Consider the following 17,458-nt stretch of genomic DNA (forward strand, 5'->3'; position numbering starts at 1 on the left):
GTACAGGAACGTCTTAGCATCGGCGTAAGTGCTAGACTGCTAGGTAATTTAGTCATTAGCCAAAAAACCCTATTAGAAATTAGCAGTCAAGCGTGAGTGGGACTTAATGTACGGAACCCTTGGAACGTGAGTCCGACTCACACTTGTCCGGTTTTTTGAAATAAAAATTACTAAAATGTAATATTTGACGTTTTTTATGTACCTATCTTGACATCCACATCCGCATCCGCGGATGTGAGCGTTTAAAAATCCGCATCCGCATCCGCATCCGCGGATGTCAAAAAATCGGCATCCGCAACATCCCTGGTCTAGACACCAAAATTGTTGTGGGCCGCATGTATAGTTTGTAGCTTTCTAATAGACCCCGAAGGCTAATCCTATTGTCTACTGTTAAGAAAAACCGCTCGTGCCACGTGCCACAACCACCTGCATAAAAAATCGGTACTTCGGTTACTGAGTGCCCGCGAGTCGAACGCTACAGAACCAGTATATAATGTGCAGGGAGCGTACATTTCATGCCGATGACAGGCGTATGACGTCAACCTACAAACAGGATGGACAAAGTTTGAAAAGGGCAATGGAATAACGAACGTTTATTTATTCGTACCTAATAATGGAAAATATGATTAATCACTGTTATCTAATCAACCTCTTCCGTTTAAGTAACGTCTATTTTTTTATTCGGTAGACTAAAATGACATTTCATAGTATTAAATGACATTTTATGTTCATACTATGAAATGTCATTTTAGTCTACCGAATAAAAAAATAAGACTTTAGATATATATTGACACTTGAGACGGACATTAAAAGAATATTATCTAACATTGTCACATCACTCACATCAAAGTTTACTCTTTGTCACAAATTGTAGACATGCGGAAACAACATTTCAGTTAAATTTAATAAGATCAGGGAACTTAATGCTTTGCCAAAGTCGCTATGGCGGCTATAGAATTATTGTGCCAAATAAATCCATGTTTAGTTATAGATAATAAACAAATTTATTGTTCCTGCTGTCAGCAAAGTTTGCCACCAAAAGAAAGCAACATCAAGTTACATTTGCAAACAATAAAACACAAAGAACATGAGGAACATAAAGAAACACAGTTTGATTTTAACATGGACTTGACCAATTTCATGATAGCATCGAATATACCATGGAAACATATGGTGTTCCCTTCGTTTAAATTGTATGGCATAGTATGCTTTGAATTGACACGATGGTGCGTTTCTTTTTTCCAACTTGTTGACTACGTAGAAGACGAAACTGAGTGATAGTACTTAATAATATAATATTACACAATTAAAGCATTTTGTTTCCAACCCATTAAATACTTATTTTTTTTTATTTCAGAAACTATTATGTTACTAATAATCAAACACAATCAAATCAAATTGATAGACACGTTGTTGTGGCCTATAATTAAAAATAAAATAAAAGTCACTACGTTTCCGGTTACTAAGTTGTGTCACTACGTTTTTTGAAACATCCTGTGTGTTTATATGAATACGTCATTATGACGAAACCGGCATGAAATGTACGCTCCCTGATAATGTGTCATCGAGATGCGTAACAAAGGCGCGTTATCGGAGAGCGCACCTACACTGGTTTTTTGAGCGTTGGACTAGCCCGCGCTCAGGTGCCAAATAGAATAATTAGGACCCTTTTTTGCAGGTAAGTAGCACGTGCGGTTTTACTGAACAATAGACAATAGGATAAGCCTTCGGGGTCTACTAGAAAGCTACAAACTATACTTGTAGCGACGCGACGAAATCGCGGTGTGAGCCACGCCTATCACTGTCTCGTGTAAAGAGTCATTCAATAGAAATTGCTAACTATGTAAACAAACCGCCATACTAAAATTGACACTGAATGTCAATTTACTAGTAACTTTTGTTTACATAGTTAGCAAGTTCTATTGAATGACACTTTAGACGTACGTTTGATCAGTGTGAAATGTCTCTCAGTCTAGCTGCTGCACTTGTACTACGGGTACTACGGGCGTGGCCTGCGGGAGCGAGATCTCGTACTTGATGAGGTTGGAGCCGCGCGCCGTCGAGAGGACCAGCCCGCTCACTTCCTTCACGTCACCGCTGGAACAAGGTATTTGGTTAAGCTTTGGATTCCTCCGTAAGGTGCCGTCATATCGCGGCAGCAAAAGACGGCCGTCTTTACGGTGACGACATGTGGAAAGTACCACGGCGTCATAACACACCGTCAGCCACCAAGGTCAAAGCGGCAAATTTGAAAAATGTAGGCGCGAAGGGATATCGTCCCATAGAAAACCACCGTCATGACGGCCGTCATGCAAATGACGGCACCGCTTTTTTACGTTACGTTGACAACGCCGTCTAGGAAACCTCGCTCCAAAACACTAGGGGTCCGTTTCTCAAAAGCTTGTAACTTGTAATACAAGTGGAAGTCCCTTTCTAACAAAAGCTGTCAAAAAGTGGCTTCCGCTTGTATTTTACAAGTTACAAGCTTTTGAGAAACGGGCCCTTGATCGTAGACCTCCATAAGGACTAGAATTCCATTAAAAAAAAAATATTTCTCAATGGTGGAGCCATGTGGGTTCGCGAGGTTTAGACCTCACAGAGCCACTAGTTTTCTCCCTTTTATCTGCGTTCACGAATAAAGTACTTCTTATTCTTCTAAAGTACTTCTGACGACCGGTCTGACCTAGTAGGTAGTGACTCTGCCCTGGGTTCGAATAATGGCATTTATTTGTGTGGTGAGCACAAATATTTGTTCCCGAGTCTTTGGTGTTTCCTATGTGTTTATATATTATAAAAAAAAAAATAAAAAAAAAAATAAAACGTTTATTCAGAGATCTTGCTTACAACTAATTACATATATTCTTCTGCCAAACCACAGAGTGGTTTGTTGGCAGACGAGGCTCCTTTATGTATAATCATGCAAGCTAGGTAGTTGATAGGTAACTTAAACTTAGGTATCTACTTAACCCTTTACCGCATGCGCAGCCCTATATAGCAACTATTAAAGTTCATTTTTAAACAAATACTTTTTATTTATGACATGAAGTAAGGGGTTAACTCTTAATATTCTTAGCGTACAGTAAAAGAAAATCAAAATAAAATAAAAATGTAACGTATTATTGACTTTGTATTTTGTTTAATAAAAAATTGCTTAGTTTCTTTTTAAATGTTTGTTTTGTCATCCTTGTGGTCTTTAAATCCGACGGTAACTCATTATAGATCTTAGGGACTAAATATTTTCTACTTCTCTGGCCATAATAATTCGTAAAACTAGGTACCAGCAATTTATTACTATCTCTGTTTCTTATTAACCTTTGATTGACAATAGGTATTTTAAACTCATCATTACACATTTGTTCTAGAGCTAATACTAACTTGACTTTTTCATGGACTGTTAAAATATTACATTCTAAGAAGAGCTGTTCATAGGTAGTACTTTTACATTTTATTTTAGTTTTTTTGTCAACCATTAATTTCATGAATCTAATCTGCAGTGCCTTTATCTTATTTAGATACGTTTTAAATGTACGACCGTAACTTGACAGCCCATACGACAACAGCGAATCCACTAGAGCATAGTACACTGCATACATAGTAGCCCTATTTAACACGAACTTCAGGTGGTGGAATTTTGCAAGGACTGCTCTTAATTTATTGCATAAGCCATTTACATGTGGCTGCCATGAGAACTTATAATCTATAAGCAAGCCCAAGTACTTGTATTGTATACTTATATTATCGTTGTCAGAGTACCCACTACACAAGCCTTCTTGAGCTTACTGTGGGACTTAGTCAATCTGTGTAAGAATGTCCTATAACAGCGGTCGGCAACCTGCGGCCCGTGAACCTGTCACTTGCGGCCCGCGAGCCTTCCTGGCTATTTTGTATGTAATATTGACCAACGACAATGTCTGATAAAGTCATAAATATTACTGTGGCTGCTAAAAGGTTGCCGACCGCTGTCCTATATTTATTTACTCTTGTTAGTGTTACCTGTTGGCGTTGTGTCGCTGGTGCTTGAGCGGCAGCTGCGTGCCTATGGTCTTGCCGTCGCGGCCGATCACGTGCAGCTGCGAGCCCACCAGCCGCCGGCCCACGCCGCCCACCACGATCTGGTTGCCGATCACCTGCCCCGACCGGTTCGTCACCTGTAACGACAAACCAGTCAATCACACTGCCATCTATCGACTCTCGACCACCACGGCAGAATACAGGCGAGAAGAAATCTATGCCGTATTATCGAGCATTAAAGGACCTGATTAAAAACTTGGCCGGTTTTCTAAAATCGGTCTCGCGCACGAAGTGTTCCGTACCATTACGCAAAAAAATCACGTTTGTTGTATGAGAGCGCCACTTAAATATTTCATATATTTTTTTTGAAGTGAAAACTTCTTTAGCGGCGCTGGGCACTTTTTGAGGTAGGGAAAAAATGATAAACTCGAGACAGCGTAAGGCGATCACGTGACCGTAAGATTTAGATGGCCACTCATTTAGATGGCATTTAAATCAAAAAGAAAAACTCAATGACATTACATGAAAAAGGTTCTAATCTTGTACGGGCTGAAATACGAGGATCTCACAGTTACACTCTAACTTTATATCACTCAAATATAATTCAATAAAGCGACATCTTTATGAAATTGCTAATAAAAGTGAACTCTAGTACTGGTGAATAAAACTCAAAATATCATGATCAAATATATTTAGATGAGAGGTCTGCAAGGCAACTTTACAATTTCTATTCGGATTTTAAACAATTAACGCAACAAATTTTAATTTCGAATTTTAAACAAGCTCACTGACCAGCAATTTCGGAACTAAGTTTTTCAATAGAAAGGAGGATGCGTCAATTATACATAGTGCTGTAGACATTTTGGACTAGTCATTGAGTTTTCACTTCTGTCGGCACTCCCGTAGTGCAACCCGTTGTTTTTTAGTATTTTTTGTTATAACGGCAACAGAAATACATCATCTGTGAAAATTTCAACTGCCTAGCTATCACGGTTCATGATCATGAGATACAGCCTGGTGACAGACAGACGGACAGACGGACGGACGGACAGACGGACAGCGGAGTCTTAGTAATAGGGTCCCGTTTTTACCCTTTGGACTAAAACGAACATGAACTCACCACTTGTATGTGCGTCGGCTGTTGGTGCTCCTGAGGTTCTATCTCAATCTGCATTTGCTGGACTTGTTGCTGGACCTGTTGCTGGACTTGCTGGGCGACTTGCTGGGCGGCTTGTTGCGCGGCCTGCTGCGCTGCTTGCGCCTGGAACAAACGAATAATGTGTAATTAGTTAAACTCCTTAACTATAAAGCTGGAAGTCGAACTTGTAACTTTGAGTTGATCTTATATTCAATTCGGTGCTGAGTTACTTTAGAGTTTAGACGGACTCTAAAACAGCACTCGGATCTTCGCGATAGGGAATATTACGAGAAACTCTGCGTAGGGGGCGCCACTCACACAATAAGTCACAATCTAAGGGTCTACCGCAAACGAGAGAGTCGAAATTTTTTATCTAACCTCTCTATCACTCTAGCATATTTGAGCGATAAAGAGGCAGATAGCTGAGTTTCAACAACAAAAAGACCGCCTTGATGTATCAATATCATATTTGATTGTCTGTGAAAACTTGTCAAAAATCAGTTTAAGGTTCAGTATGTATAAGTTACTCTATGGTATACTTACGTCGCTAGTACTGCACTCTGGCGGCAAAACTGCAGTAATACTCCCTATTGTCCTCCGAATCAATCCGAATTCAACTTGTTACAACAAAATGTTAACCCTATTGGAATGCAGCAAATCATTGGATAGCGTAAGAAACCAACCTGTTGTTGCGCCTGTTGTTGTGCCTGTTGTTGGGCTTGCTGTTGTGCTTGTTGCTGCGCCTGTTGCTGTTGTGATTGGAAGTTCTTCGAATGTCCCGTTATCATTATTATCGCCCCATTGTCGTTGTTACTCGTGTCTCTCTGCCAAACAAAAAGGAAAGTTTCAAAAAAGTTGGAAAAGTTCTCGGAAATATCAGAAAATTCAAGAAACTTTCATTTTGGAAACGGAAAATTTCGACCCCCATACAATGATATTATATAACCATAGATAGATTATACTCATACTTGAGGAGCACAGAAAATACTTCCATATTTATTTCTGTTCTGATTCATTTTCTCATTCCATCCATCTTTGTCACACTCGTTGTTAAACATAAGCTCTCTTTCGGTGTGCGGGAACTCCTTAGCACGTGCACATTTCTCGCTTGTCCAGCCGCGACTAAACGCAACTTGTACAATTTGTCACAAGGTAACTCCTATAACCTATCTTGAGTTATAAATCATTGCCCCCATACAAGTTTCCGAGTTTTTTAATTGTGGAAATTTCGCAATTTTGGATTTTATTCCGACCGCACATCATTATTTATACAAAATCTATACAAGAATCTATCAAGAATCTATCAAGATATATACAGTGTATTACTAAAATAAATTAAAAACTAGCTTAAATCTAAAATAGGGAACTATAGGTCTATAAATAAATCAATTTGTAGCTATTAGCTAAGTTGATCTTATGTTTATTATAAGACTGTTTGTTTCTCATAAAAAAAAAAAAAAAAAAAAAAAACTACTTACATTTCTAGGCGGCAGGTCCATGTGCTGTCTCTGATGTAGCATGAGGTGGTTTTTCTGGAAGAACGCTTTTCCGCACTGGTCGCATACGTGCGTTCTCAGCGTACAGCTCCCGTCTGGGTGTCTAAAAGAAAAGCAACTTTATTAGTTAGGGAATAATGCTTAAATTTGCACTGTGACCTTTCTAGCGTGATTCTAGTTATATTTTTTGCAATTGTATACAAGTGTTTGAAAATCCAAAACAAATATTTACAGAGATGGTACTCAGTAATGGACTTTCAATTTGCGACCCGCTTAATGTTGAATATCTGATATACAGCGCTTCTCGAACGTTTATAAATATGTTTACTATGTAAACCACAAAATAAATTAGTACCCATGTTATGTAATGAGAAAATATAACGGTAAATGAAATAGTTTACCTTCTGTGATGCGCTAATAGGCCGTGTTTCGCCGCAAATCCTTTGCCACAATCTACACAAAAGTGGATCTTCGGTCGCGGCGTTGCTATGTGATGATTTTGCTGAAAAAATATTGCCTTGTTGAATCTTGCTACCAGTTACGTACAGACGTTATGTCCATTAAAATAGGCTTGTAAAAAAAGTGTCTCTAATAGGCTAGATGACTAATTTTCATTGATGGTATCAATCAATCAGGTTTGTTTTTAGGATCAAATGTCTATATGGGACCCATTGCATTAAAGCAGTACAAAAGTCAGAAATGATAGTCAATGTCCGACAGTCGTACTTCACTCGCGAAACGCCCCTTAGAAATCGCTATGAGATGAGATATCATCATGAAGTATGAACAAAACAAGAAAATTGCATTTTTGTCGGTGAAATATTGCGTTTATGTATATAGTTGCTATGCAATCTTTTTTGGATAAAATGTGAGGAATCGAATGGTATCCTTACTTATTTCGTTTTTGAAAGTTAAAAAAAAAACTTAAATTTTGAAACTTTCCGGTGCTGTATTTTTGTATTATTTCCAAATATTTTTTTAATATTTACAATATTATGATAAATTGCTCCTTTGCTATCTATTTTACTAGATTTTGTTATAAAATTCAACATGTGTCATCATCCCTATTGCATGCGTTTTTGTGTTATTCTTAGTAGACCGTAGTTTCGGTTTCGATTTCAGTTTCAGCAGTTTTCAGCAAAATATCCTGTTTCGGTGAGACACTAATTATTGTCACGTCATCATCATCAGTCATCACCATCTTGGTACCGCAGCCATGAAGGGCGCCCACAGACAAGACATCCTCTAGACTGAGCATAGCGCTACCCCCTCTGCCACAAATATAAGGTAGTTTTACTCCATCTTCGAGTCAAAGTGTCTTTGTGTGACGTCCGTGTCTTTGAACGGACCAATCACGGCACGGGACTCGCTAACCTCGCCCCCCGCACCCCAGTATTTTTGGCAGCATCGGTTTCATGAAATAATAGGGATGATGACACATGTTGAATTTTATAACAAAATCTAGTAAAATATATCTATTTTACCAAACTTTTTTATATATCTATTTCATTTGTTTTAGCAAACGAGCAATTTATCACAATAATGTGGATATTAAAATAAAATATTGAAAAATTACAAAATTACAGGACCTGAAAGTTTCAAAATTTAAGTTTTTTTTAACTTCCAAAAACGATAAAAGTAAGGGTACCATTCGATTCCTTACATTTCATCCAAAAAAATATTGTACGGCAACTATATACATAAACGCAATATTTCACCGACAAAAACGCAATTTTCTTGTTTTGTCCATACTACAAGATGGGCGATGACGTCACGGCCTCTGGCCGTTTTGTATAGGGCGTTTCGCGAGTGAAGTGCGACTGTCGGACTTTGACTACAATTTCTGACTTTTGTGTTACTTTAATGCAATGGGTCCCATATAGACATTTGATCCTAAAAACAAACCCGATCGATTGATACCATAAAAAAATTAGTCATGTAGCCTATTGCTCTAAACTCCATTAGAGGATTCCTAGTATATGAGGGCGCCTAATAAGGTTGAAACCATGCTATGTATATACAGGGTGGATTTTCTTTTTGGGTCAGTGAGAGCAGCTACCAGATCCCGTGCTGCTACGAGAAAATGGTCTTAGAAGACCTTCCCTCGATTTCAAATTAATGAAGATTGGTTTTTCCAGATTTTGGAAAAAACATACAGGGTGCGAGAAAAAGGTCATTTTTGACAAACTTTTTTTTTATGCCAATCGATCCCATTCCTATTGAGGATCAAAAGCTTGTATGGAAGCAAAAAAAAAATTCCGGCTAGAAAAGCCACAAATTGAGGAAAACTTTTCCCATACAATTTGTATGAAAATGAAAACTTTTATTTTTCACATGCTATTTTTGTATGCCAATCGATTCCATTCCTATCCAGTATCAATAGTTTCTTTGGGGTCAACTTACGGTAATGTACTAAAAAGCCACAAATTAAAGAAAACTTTTTCCATACATTTACTATGGAGAAAACGTGAAATTTAATTCACAGTTTTCTATCTGGCCAATCAGTCCTGTTACCTTTAAGAACCATAATACTGTATGAAGACATTGCTGTAGGACTGATAGGCGAGGTAGAAAATTGTGAATAAAATTTCACATTTTCTCCATAGTAAATGTATGCAGAAAGTTTTTATTAATTTGTGGCTTTTTAGTACATTACCGTAAGTTGACCCCTAGGAAACTATTGATACTAGATAGGAATGGGATCGATTGGCATACAAAAATATCATGTGAAAAATAAAAGTTTTCATTTTCATACAAATTGTACGGGAAAAGTTTTCCTCGATTTGTGGCTTTTCTAGCCGGAAATTTTTTTTTTGCTTCCATACAAGCTTTTGATCCTCAATAGAAATGGGATCGATTGGCATCAAAAAAAAAGTTTGTAAAAATGACCTTTTTCTCGCACCCTGTATGTTTTTTCCAAAATCTGTAAAAGCCAATCTTCATTGATTTGAAATCGAGGGAAGGTCTTCTAAGACCATTTTCTCGTAGCAGCACGGGATCTGGTAGCTGCCCTCACTGACCCAAAAAGAAAATCCACCCATGAGATTTTTTTTTTTCATAATCCACCAGTGTTGGCCGAAAGTTAATGCGAATTGAAAATGTTGGCCATTAACCATTATAAATTGAACCTTAAACCGTATCGGACGATTATAGTTTACGATTCAATTTATAATGGTTAATGGCCAGCATTTTCAATTTGCATTAACTTTCGGCCAACACTGTAATCCACCCATATACTTACAGTGGCAATGACTTGCGTGTGTACTACGTTGTTTGGGTTTGAGGATATTATTTGTATCGGCTGATCTGAAAGCACAACAAAGTATTAATTATTTATATATAAACTAAGTACTTATAACAACATATTAATTTTATCGAAAAATGTCATGCATGTAAGGGCTGTCAGATATTCATTCGCTAATGTGGACCGCTTACAAATGGATAAATTGACAGTGAGTTGCTTTAGACGTGCGTCAGAAAACCAAGAGCACTTGGAAAACTACGCCTCTAAAGATAAAATATAGTTTATTCAAGTAGGCATATTACAATGCGCTTATGAAAGTCAAATAAAGCTACACCGGCTCCAAGCCTAAACCCTCTGCTCTGAGATTTAAATCCCCCCCCCCCCCCCCCCCAATTGAAGGACGGTATCCCAATCAGGGATGTTGCGGATGCCGATTTTTTGACATCCGCGGATGCGGATTTTTAAAGGCTCACATCCGCGTATGCGGATGCGGATGTCAAGATAGTACCATAAAAAACGTCAAATATCACATTTTAGTAATTTTTATTTCAAAAAACCGGCCAAGTGCGAGTCGGACTCGCGTTCCAAGGGTTCCGTACATTAAGACCCACTCACGCTTGACTGCTCATTTCTAATAGGTTTTTTTGGTTAATTACTAAATTACCTAGCAGTCTAGCACTTACGCCGATGCTAAGACGTTCCTGTACCGACCTGTTCCACATCCGCATCCGCATTAAATCCGCATCGATTTTATGCGGATGCGGATGTTGAAAATAATGCGGAAGTTCCGCGGTCGCGGATGCGGATATTCGCAACATCCCTGATCCCAATATGTCATAAAACATATGGGTCATATGGGTGTCATAAAACATTCGTGTGTCATCGTGAACGCCTGGAAGGTAAAGTCATAGAGAAAAAAATACATAGAGTGCTCACTCCATACATCAGTTTTAGTACCAAAAAGACTATTAGCATCTAGCATCGAGTGGCGGAACTATCAGTACTGCTACTTGACAATAGATGTAGCACCGACCGGAAAGTCTTATGCTGTTGAGATAAGACTTTCCGGTCGGTGCTACATCTATTGTCAAGTAGCAGTACTGATAGTTCCGCTACTCGATGCTAGATGTAGACACTGAAATTAATAGTCTGAACTGATGTATGGAGTGAGCACTCTTGTCTTACTATACAGTGTGTAAATCCAATACGGGCGAATATTTAAACGGTGGTTAGCATAGGACCTAAAAAGTATATTGAGATAGATTTTACTTAGAAATGCATTGAAAATTATAACCATACAAAATAATTCGGCCCGCAATGTAATACACCACACACGTTACGGGATACGAGCTTTTTAAAGTAACTGTCAACGCTTGTTGGCAGTTACTATGAAAAGCTCGTATCTCGTAATGTCATTATCATCTTGTTTCTTAATGTTTACAGTACATTGCTGCTCGGTACATGTGGAAAAAATTAATCACGGGGTCATAATTAAGTGTAACTTAAAAAAACATCTTAATTAATGATAAGACGGGTAAATTATATATCTGGTTTAATTTATTGCCCGTATTTGACTTAAGCTTTGGATTCCTCCAAAAACGGTGCCGTCATATGACGGCCGTCATATAGCGGCCGCAAAAGACGGCCGTCTTTACGGTGGCGACATGTGGAAAGTACCACGGCGTCATAACACACCGTCATCCACCAAGGTCAAAGCGGCAAATTTGAAAAATGTAGGCGCGATGGGATAACGTCCCATAGAACATTTGAATTTCGCGCCTTTTCCTACTGACAAGATTTGCTTGATCATCTATAATTTACTTGGAGGATGAAATATCATCAGAAGAGGAAAATAATCGTAGTACGGAATCATTTATTCAAATCTCGTGTCATTTATTCAAAATGGCGTCACCGCTATCTAATAAAACGTTCACGAAACTATCGACACCGTCATGACGGCCGTCATCTTACGTTACGTTGACAATCAACGTAACGTAACGCTGTCTAGGAAACCGCGCCATCTTGTTTACATAGACAACGTTCTAGTGACGTCAGTCAACGCTATATAGCGGCCGTAATATGACGACACCGTTTTCGGAGGAATCCAAAGCTTAACACACTGTATTTCTCTATGGTAAAGTCCAGAGTTGTGACTCACTGTGCTGCGTGTGCTGCACCAGGCCGGGCTGCAGCGCGGCCGTGAGCGCGCACAGGTCCGTCACGCACGTGCGGTCGCCCGCGTGCAGCCGCACGTGCAGCGATAATGCCTCCTGACAAAACGAAATACAATTATTAGTTAAAGATATATGAAAAATCTTACTACCATCAGAAATTTACACTATTTGTGATATATCTATAATAAAGATTTTAAATTTAAAAATTGCAAACCCTGAAGAAAAAACCGCGTAATTCACAGTCGGTCAGTCTTAAAACTAATCTATTTTTTTTAAACAAAAATTTAATAAGTAAATGGAAGGTTATTAATTTACTATCAAAATAATTATTCAGGAACAAATCGATTTTATCTAATTAAGTATGCATAAAATTGTATGTTTTCGTTGTGAAGGTTGTATCCACCACTATGCATTTAAGGGTTAAAAACACGCGAGCGAATAAACAAGCGACAACGAGACGGCTTGGCACACACATTTTGGTTTGCCTTTCCACATGTTTATCACTAAACGTTAATACATTCGTATAAACGGAAATGAATGTAGAAATTAAAATATGTCACTGAAAATTCTGGGTTCTAGCTTTAGCCAGCACAATATTACAGGACGTCGAAAATGGCCTGAATCGCGTCGAGAAAAGGATGGTACGGCCGTGCGTCTTTGGTTGCTCGACTTGGCGGGGGCACTGCTGTGCCCCCAGATACGCGAAGAAGAAGCGCTGGTGGCCTAGCGCCCCTAGCGATAAGAGCGTGCGACTTGCAATCCGGAGGTCGCGGGTTCAAACCCCGACTCGTGCCAATGAGTTTTTCAGAAAAACTGTTGATATTTACCAGTCACTTTTCGGTGAAGGAAAACATCGTGAGGAAACCGGACTAATCCCAATAAGGCCTAGTTTAACCCCCTGGGTTAAAAGGTTAGATGGCAGTCGCTTTCGTAAAAACTAGTGCCCACGTCAATTCCTGGTATTAGTTGCCAAGCGGGCCCCAGGCTCCCATGAGCCGTGGCAAAATACTGAACAACGCGAGGAGATGGAACTTCAACATTGTAGGATTTTTAAATCGAAATAATCTTTAGCTTGGCTAACCTAAAGCTTTGGATTCCTCCGAAAACGGTGCCGTCATATTACGGCCGCTATATAGCGTTGACTGACGTCACTAGAACGTTGTCTATGTAAACAAGATGGCGCGGTTTCCTAGACAGCGTTACGTTACGTTGATTGTCAACGTAACGTAAGATGACGGCCGTCATGACGGTGTCGATAGTTTCGTGAACGTTTTATTAGATAGCGGTGACGCCATTTTGAATAAATGACACGAGATTTGAATAAATGATTCCGTACTACGATTATTTTCCTCTTCCGATGATATTCCATCCTCCAAGTAAATTATAGATGATCAAGCAAATCTTGTCAGTAGGAAAAGGCGCGAAATTCAAATTTTCTATGGGACGTTATCCCATCGCGCCTACATTTTTCAAATTTGCCGCTTTGACCTTGGTGGATGACGGTGTGTTATGACGCCGTGGTACTTTCCACACGTCGCCACCGTAAAGACGGCCGTCTTTTGCGGCCGCTATATGACGGCCGTCATATGACGGCACCGTTTTCGGAGGAATCCAAAGCTTTAGTCATTAGCACAATTTTATACCTTATTGTTAAAGCAGGAGCCACACTCTGGACAGGGATAGCCGGGCGTCACCTTTTCTGTCACGATCTGACCGTCAGCACCGATGAGCTGCCAAAACAACAAAGTATGTGTCAATTCAATGTGAAATATATTTGTAATTTGAATTGAATCAAACTGTAAATAACTTTCCGCCTAATTAACCTTATATCAAATTGTTCAGTAATGTTATATCTATAGTTCGTTTTATTAGCATTAGAGAAAAGGTAAACAATCTTGACGTGCCTTTTTTATTGAAAAACACTTTGAAAAATAAGTCACGGCAAATATGTAACAATTATGAATCATATACGATTATTTACATTCTATTGCTTTCATAAGTAATAGTTACTGATTTTTAAAAAGCGTTTTTAATTAAAAGTCACTTCCAGAGCACGTAGTCTTTTTCTACCGCTAAAAAAACGAACTATTTTATTCTCGCAAAAGTTAGATTCTAGTAAAGGAAGGAACTGCAATTTACTTACATGTACAATTTGCGGCTTGAAATCATCCTGTTTTATAACCGTCGTCTGTTGTTGTTGCTGCTGCTGCTGCTGCTGTTGTTGTTGCTGCTGTTGCTGCGCCTGCTGTTGAGCTTGCTGTTGCGCTTGCTGTTGTTGTTGTTGCTGCTGCTGTTGTTGGGCTTGTTGTTGAGCCTGCTGTTGTTGTTGCTGCTGCTGTTGTTGGGTGTTCTGTTGCTGTACCTGAAGAAGAGAGCAAAAATACATATTTATAGCAAATTGTTCTTTGTGTGAACTTTCTATATCAGTTAAATCATCAGCCATCCATACAAACATCAGTCCCGCGTGATAGTGATACATATGTTGTTTACCTGTTGTTGCTGTGTTTGTTGCGTGACGCTGCCGCTCATACAATGCCGCGACATCTTGCAGTGTTGCTGCATCTCCGTCTTGCATTTGAACGCCTCGCCACACTCCAGGCATGCCACCACTCCTTCACCCGTATGGATTCTGGAAGTAAGAAGTAAGTAAAAATCTCCGTGTTTAATGTGCAGACATATTTGGTGTTATGAACTGAAATAGAGGCCATTTACTAAAGAAAAAGAGACCAAGGACTTCAGCGCCCATTGCCCCAGGCTGGGATTGAACCAGAACGTCCGATTATGTAGGAACTCCTTGCCACAGACAGGACAAGCGTGAGGCACCCTGCCATGAACTCGGCCGTGGTTGACAAGTTGGAACTTGCTCGCGAAGACCCTGCTTTTGTCAGGATGGCCGTGTCGGACGACACTTTAATACTAGCTGTGTATGTTGGGTGTGTTAGATATAGTATATACTAACTTCATATGCGCAACAAGCGTCCGTTTCTGTAGGAACTCCTTCCCACAGACAGGACAGGCGTGGGGCACCCTTCCATGGACCCGGCCATGGTTGACAAGTTGGAACTTGCGTGCGAAGACCCTGCTTTTGTCAGGATGGCCGTGTCGGAGGACACTTTAATACTAGCTGTGTATGTTGGGTGTCTTAGATATATATACTAACTTCATATGCGCAACAAGCGTCCGTTTCTGTAGGAACTCCTTCCCACAGACAGGACAAGCGTGAGGCACCCTGCCATGGACTCGGCCATGATTGACAAGTTGGAACTTGCTCGCGAAGACCCTGCTTTTGTCAGGATGGCCGTGTCGGACGACATTTTAATACTAGCTGTGTATGTTGGGTGTGTTAGATATTGTATATACTAACTTCATATACGCAACAAGCGTCCGTTTCTGTAGGAACTCCTTCCCACAGACAGGACAAGCGTGAGGCACCCTGCCATGGACTCGGCCATGGTTGACAAGTTGGAACTTGCGTGCGAAGACCCTGCTTTTGTCAGGATGGCCGTGTCGGGCGACACTTTAATACTAGCTGTGTATGGGTGTCTTAGATATTGTATATTATACTAACTTCATATGCGCAACAAGCGTCCGTTTCTGTAGGAACTCCTTGCCACAGACAGGACAAGCGTGAGGCACCCTGCCATGGACTCGGCCGTGGTTGACTAGTTGGAACTTGCTCGCGAAGACCCTGCTTTTGTCAGGATGGCCGTGTCGGACGACACTTTAATACTAGCTGTGTATGTTGGGTGTGTTAGATATAGTATATACTAACTTCATATGCGCAACAAGCGTCCGTTTCTGTAGGAACTCCTTCCCACAGACAGGACAGGCGTGGGGCACCCTGCCATGGACCCGGCCATGGTTGACAAGTTGGAACTTGCTCGCGAAGACCCTGCTTTTGTCAGGATGGCCGTGTCGGACGACACTTTAATACTAGCTGTGTATGTTGGGTGTCTTAGATATATATACTAACTTCATATGCGCAACAAGCGTCCGTTTCTGTAGGAACTCCTTCCCACAGACAGGACAAGCGTGAGGCACCCTTCCATGGACCCGGCCGTGGTTGACAAGTTGGAACTTGCGTGCGAAGACCCTGCTTTTGTCAGGATGGCCGTGTCGGACGACACTTTAATACTAGCTGTGTATGTTGGGTGTCTTAGATATATATACTAACTTCATATGCGCAACAAGCGTCCGTTTCTGTAGGAACTCCTTCCCACAGACAGGACAGGCGTGAGGCACCCTTCCATGGACCCGGCCGTGGTTGACAAGTTGGAACTTGCGTGCGAAGACCCTGCTTTTGTCAGGATGGCCGTGTCGGACGACACTTTAATACTAGCTGTGTATGTTGGGTGTGTTAGATATTGTATATACTAACTTCATATGCGCAACAAGCGTCCGTTTCTGTAGGAACTCCTTGCCACAGACAGGACAAGCGTGAGGCACCCTTCCATGGACTCGGCCGTGGTTGACTAGTTGGAACTTGCGTGCGAAGACCCTGCTTTTGTCAGGATGGCCGTGTCGGAGGACACTTTAATACTAGCTGTGTATGTTGGGTGTCTTAGATATATATACTAACTTCATATGCGCAACAAGCGTCCGTTTCTGTAGGAACTCCTTGCCACAGACAGGACAGGCGTGAGGCACCCTGCCATGGACCCGGCCGTGGTTGACAAGTTGGAACTTGCGTGCGAAGGCCACGCCGCAGTCCGGGCACACGAAGGGCGATAGCGAGCCGTGGAAGCGGCTGTGCATTACTAGGTGCTCCTGTGGACAAACACGTATGATTTTAATATGGGTTATGAGTTTAATATGGGTTAGGTTCCGTCCAGGTTCCAGATTTCTGTCCTGGCGCCATCGAATGGACAGAAACGGCTTTGGACAGAGTAGCATGGCGGTATTTGGTGTCGGAGGCCAAGATCTACTTCGGGTCGTTGCGCCACAGCAGTAAGTAAGTATTATATATGTAAACGTAGTCAGGCGTGGCTCACTCCGCGATTTCGTCGCTTTGCTACAAGTACCTACAAGTACAGCCCACATCAATTTTGGTGTCTAGCCATAGTATACTTGGTCAACCAGATTTTGACAGTAGAAAAAGGCGGCAAATTTGAAAAATGTAGGCGCGAAAGGATATCGTCCCATAGAAAATTTGAATTTCGCGCCTTTTTTTACTGACAAGTGACAAGATTTGGTTGACCATCTATAGTTGCCGCGCACCGCTACGGAACGGACACCTGCTCGCGCTTGCGCCACCTAGCGGTCATATCTGTCGTAATAGACGCGTTTTGTTAGAGAGTGAATCTTCTGTACCTAGTACTATTATTTATTCTGTAACGTAGTCAATCCTAGCACCGTGTCGACGTGTGATATTCGACTCTTCGTTGCTCTATTGGTT

At 40.7% G+C, this 17,458-nt stretch overlaps 1 protein-coding gene across 1 annotated transcript; it reads right to left on the reverse strand.

Annotated features, from left to right (window-relative positions):
• Positions 1 to 1,941: 1,941 nt before the first annotated feature.
• Positions 1,942 to 16,551, reverse strand: LOC134652795 (ras-interacting protein RIP3-like). The gene is made up of 12 exons (XM_063507961.1): positions 16,442 to 16,551; positions 14,554 to 14,692; positions 14,207 to 14,425; positions 13,707 to 13,793; positions 12,048 to 12,159; positions 9,887 to 9,951; positions 7,047 to 7,147; positions 6,628 to 6,748; positions 5,833 to 5,973; positions 5,132 to 5,272; positions 3,994 to 4,148; positions 1,942 to 2,097 (listed from the first exon to the last, which is right to left on the reverse strand). Exons 1-12 carry the CDS (start codon positions 16,444 to 16,446, stop codon positions 1,968 to 1,970), a joined length of 1,416 nt encoding a protein of 471 aa, XP_063364031.1. The 5' UTR covers positions 16,447 to 16,551; the 3' UTR covers positions 1,942 to 1,967.
• Between the last annotated feature and the right edge of the window lie 907 nt (positions 16,552 to 17,458).

This window comes from Cydia amplana, chromosome 12 (genome assembly GCF_948474715.1).
Source record: "Cydia amplana chromosome 12, ilCydAmpl1.1, whole genome shotgun sequence".
NCBI lineage: Eukaryota > Metazoa > Arthropoda > Insecta > Lepidoptera > Tortricidae > Cydia > Cydia amplana.

Excerpts from the sequence above, each read along its gene's own strand:
- LOC134652795 (XM_063507961.1), bottom strand. Across the intron at positions 4,149-5,131 it reads AGCCGACGCACATACAAGTG|GTGACGAACCGGTCGGGGCA; the intron begins GTGAGTTCATGT and ends TTGTCGTTACAG. Across the intron at positions 2,098-3,993 it reads CAGCGACACAACGCCAACAG|CGGTGACGTGAAGGAAGTGA; the intron begins GTAACACTAACA and ends ACCTTGTTCCAG.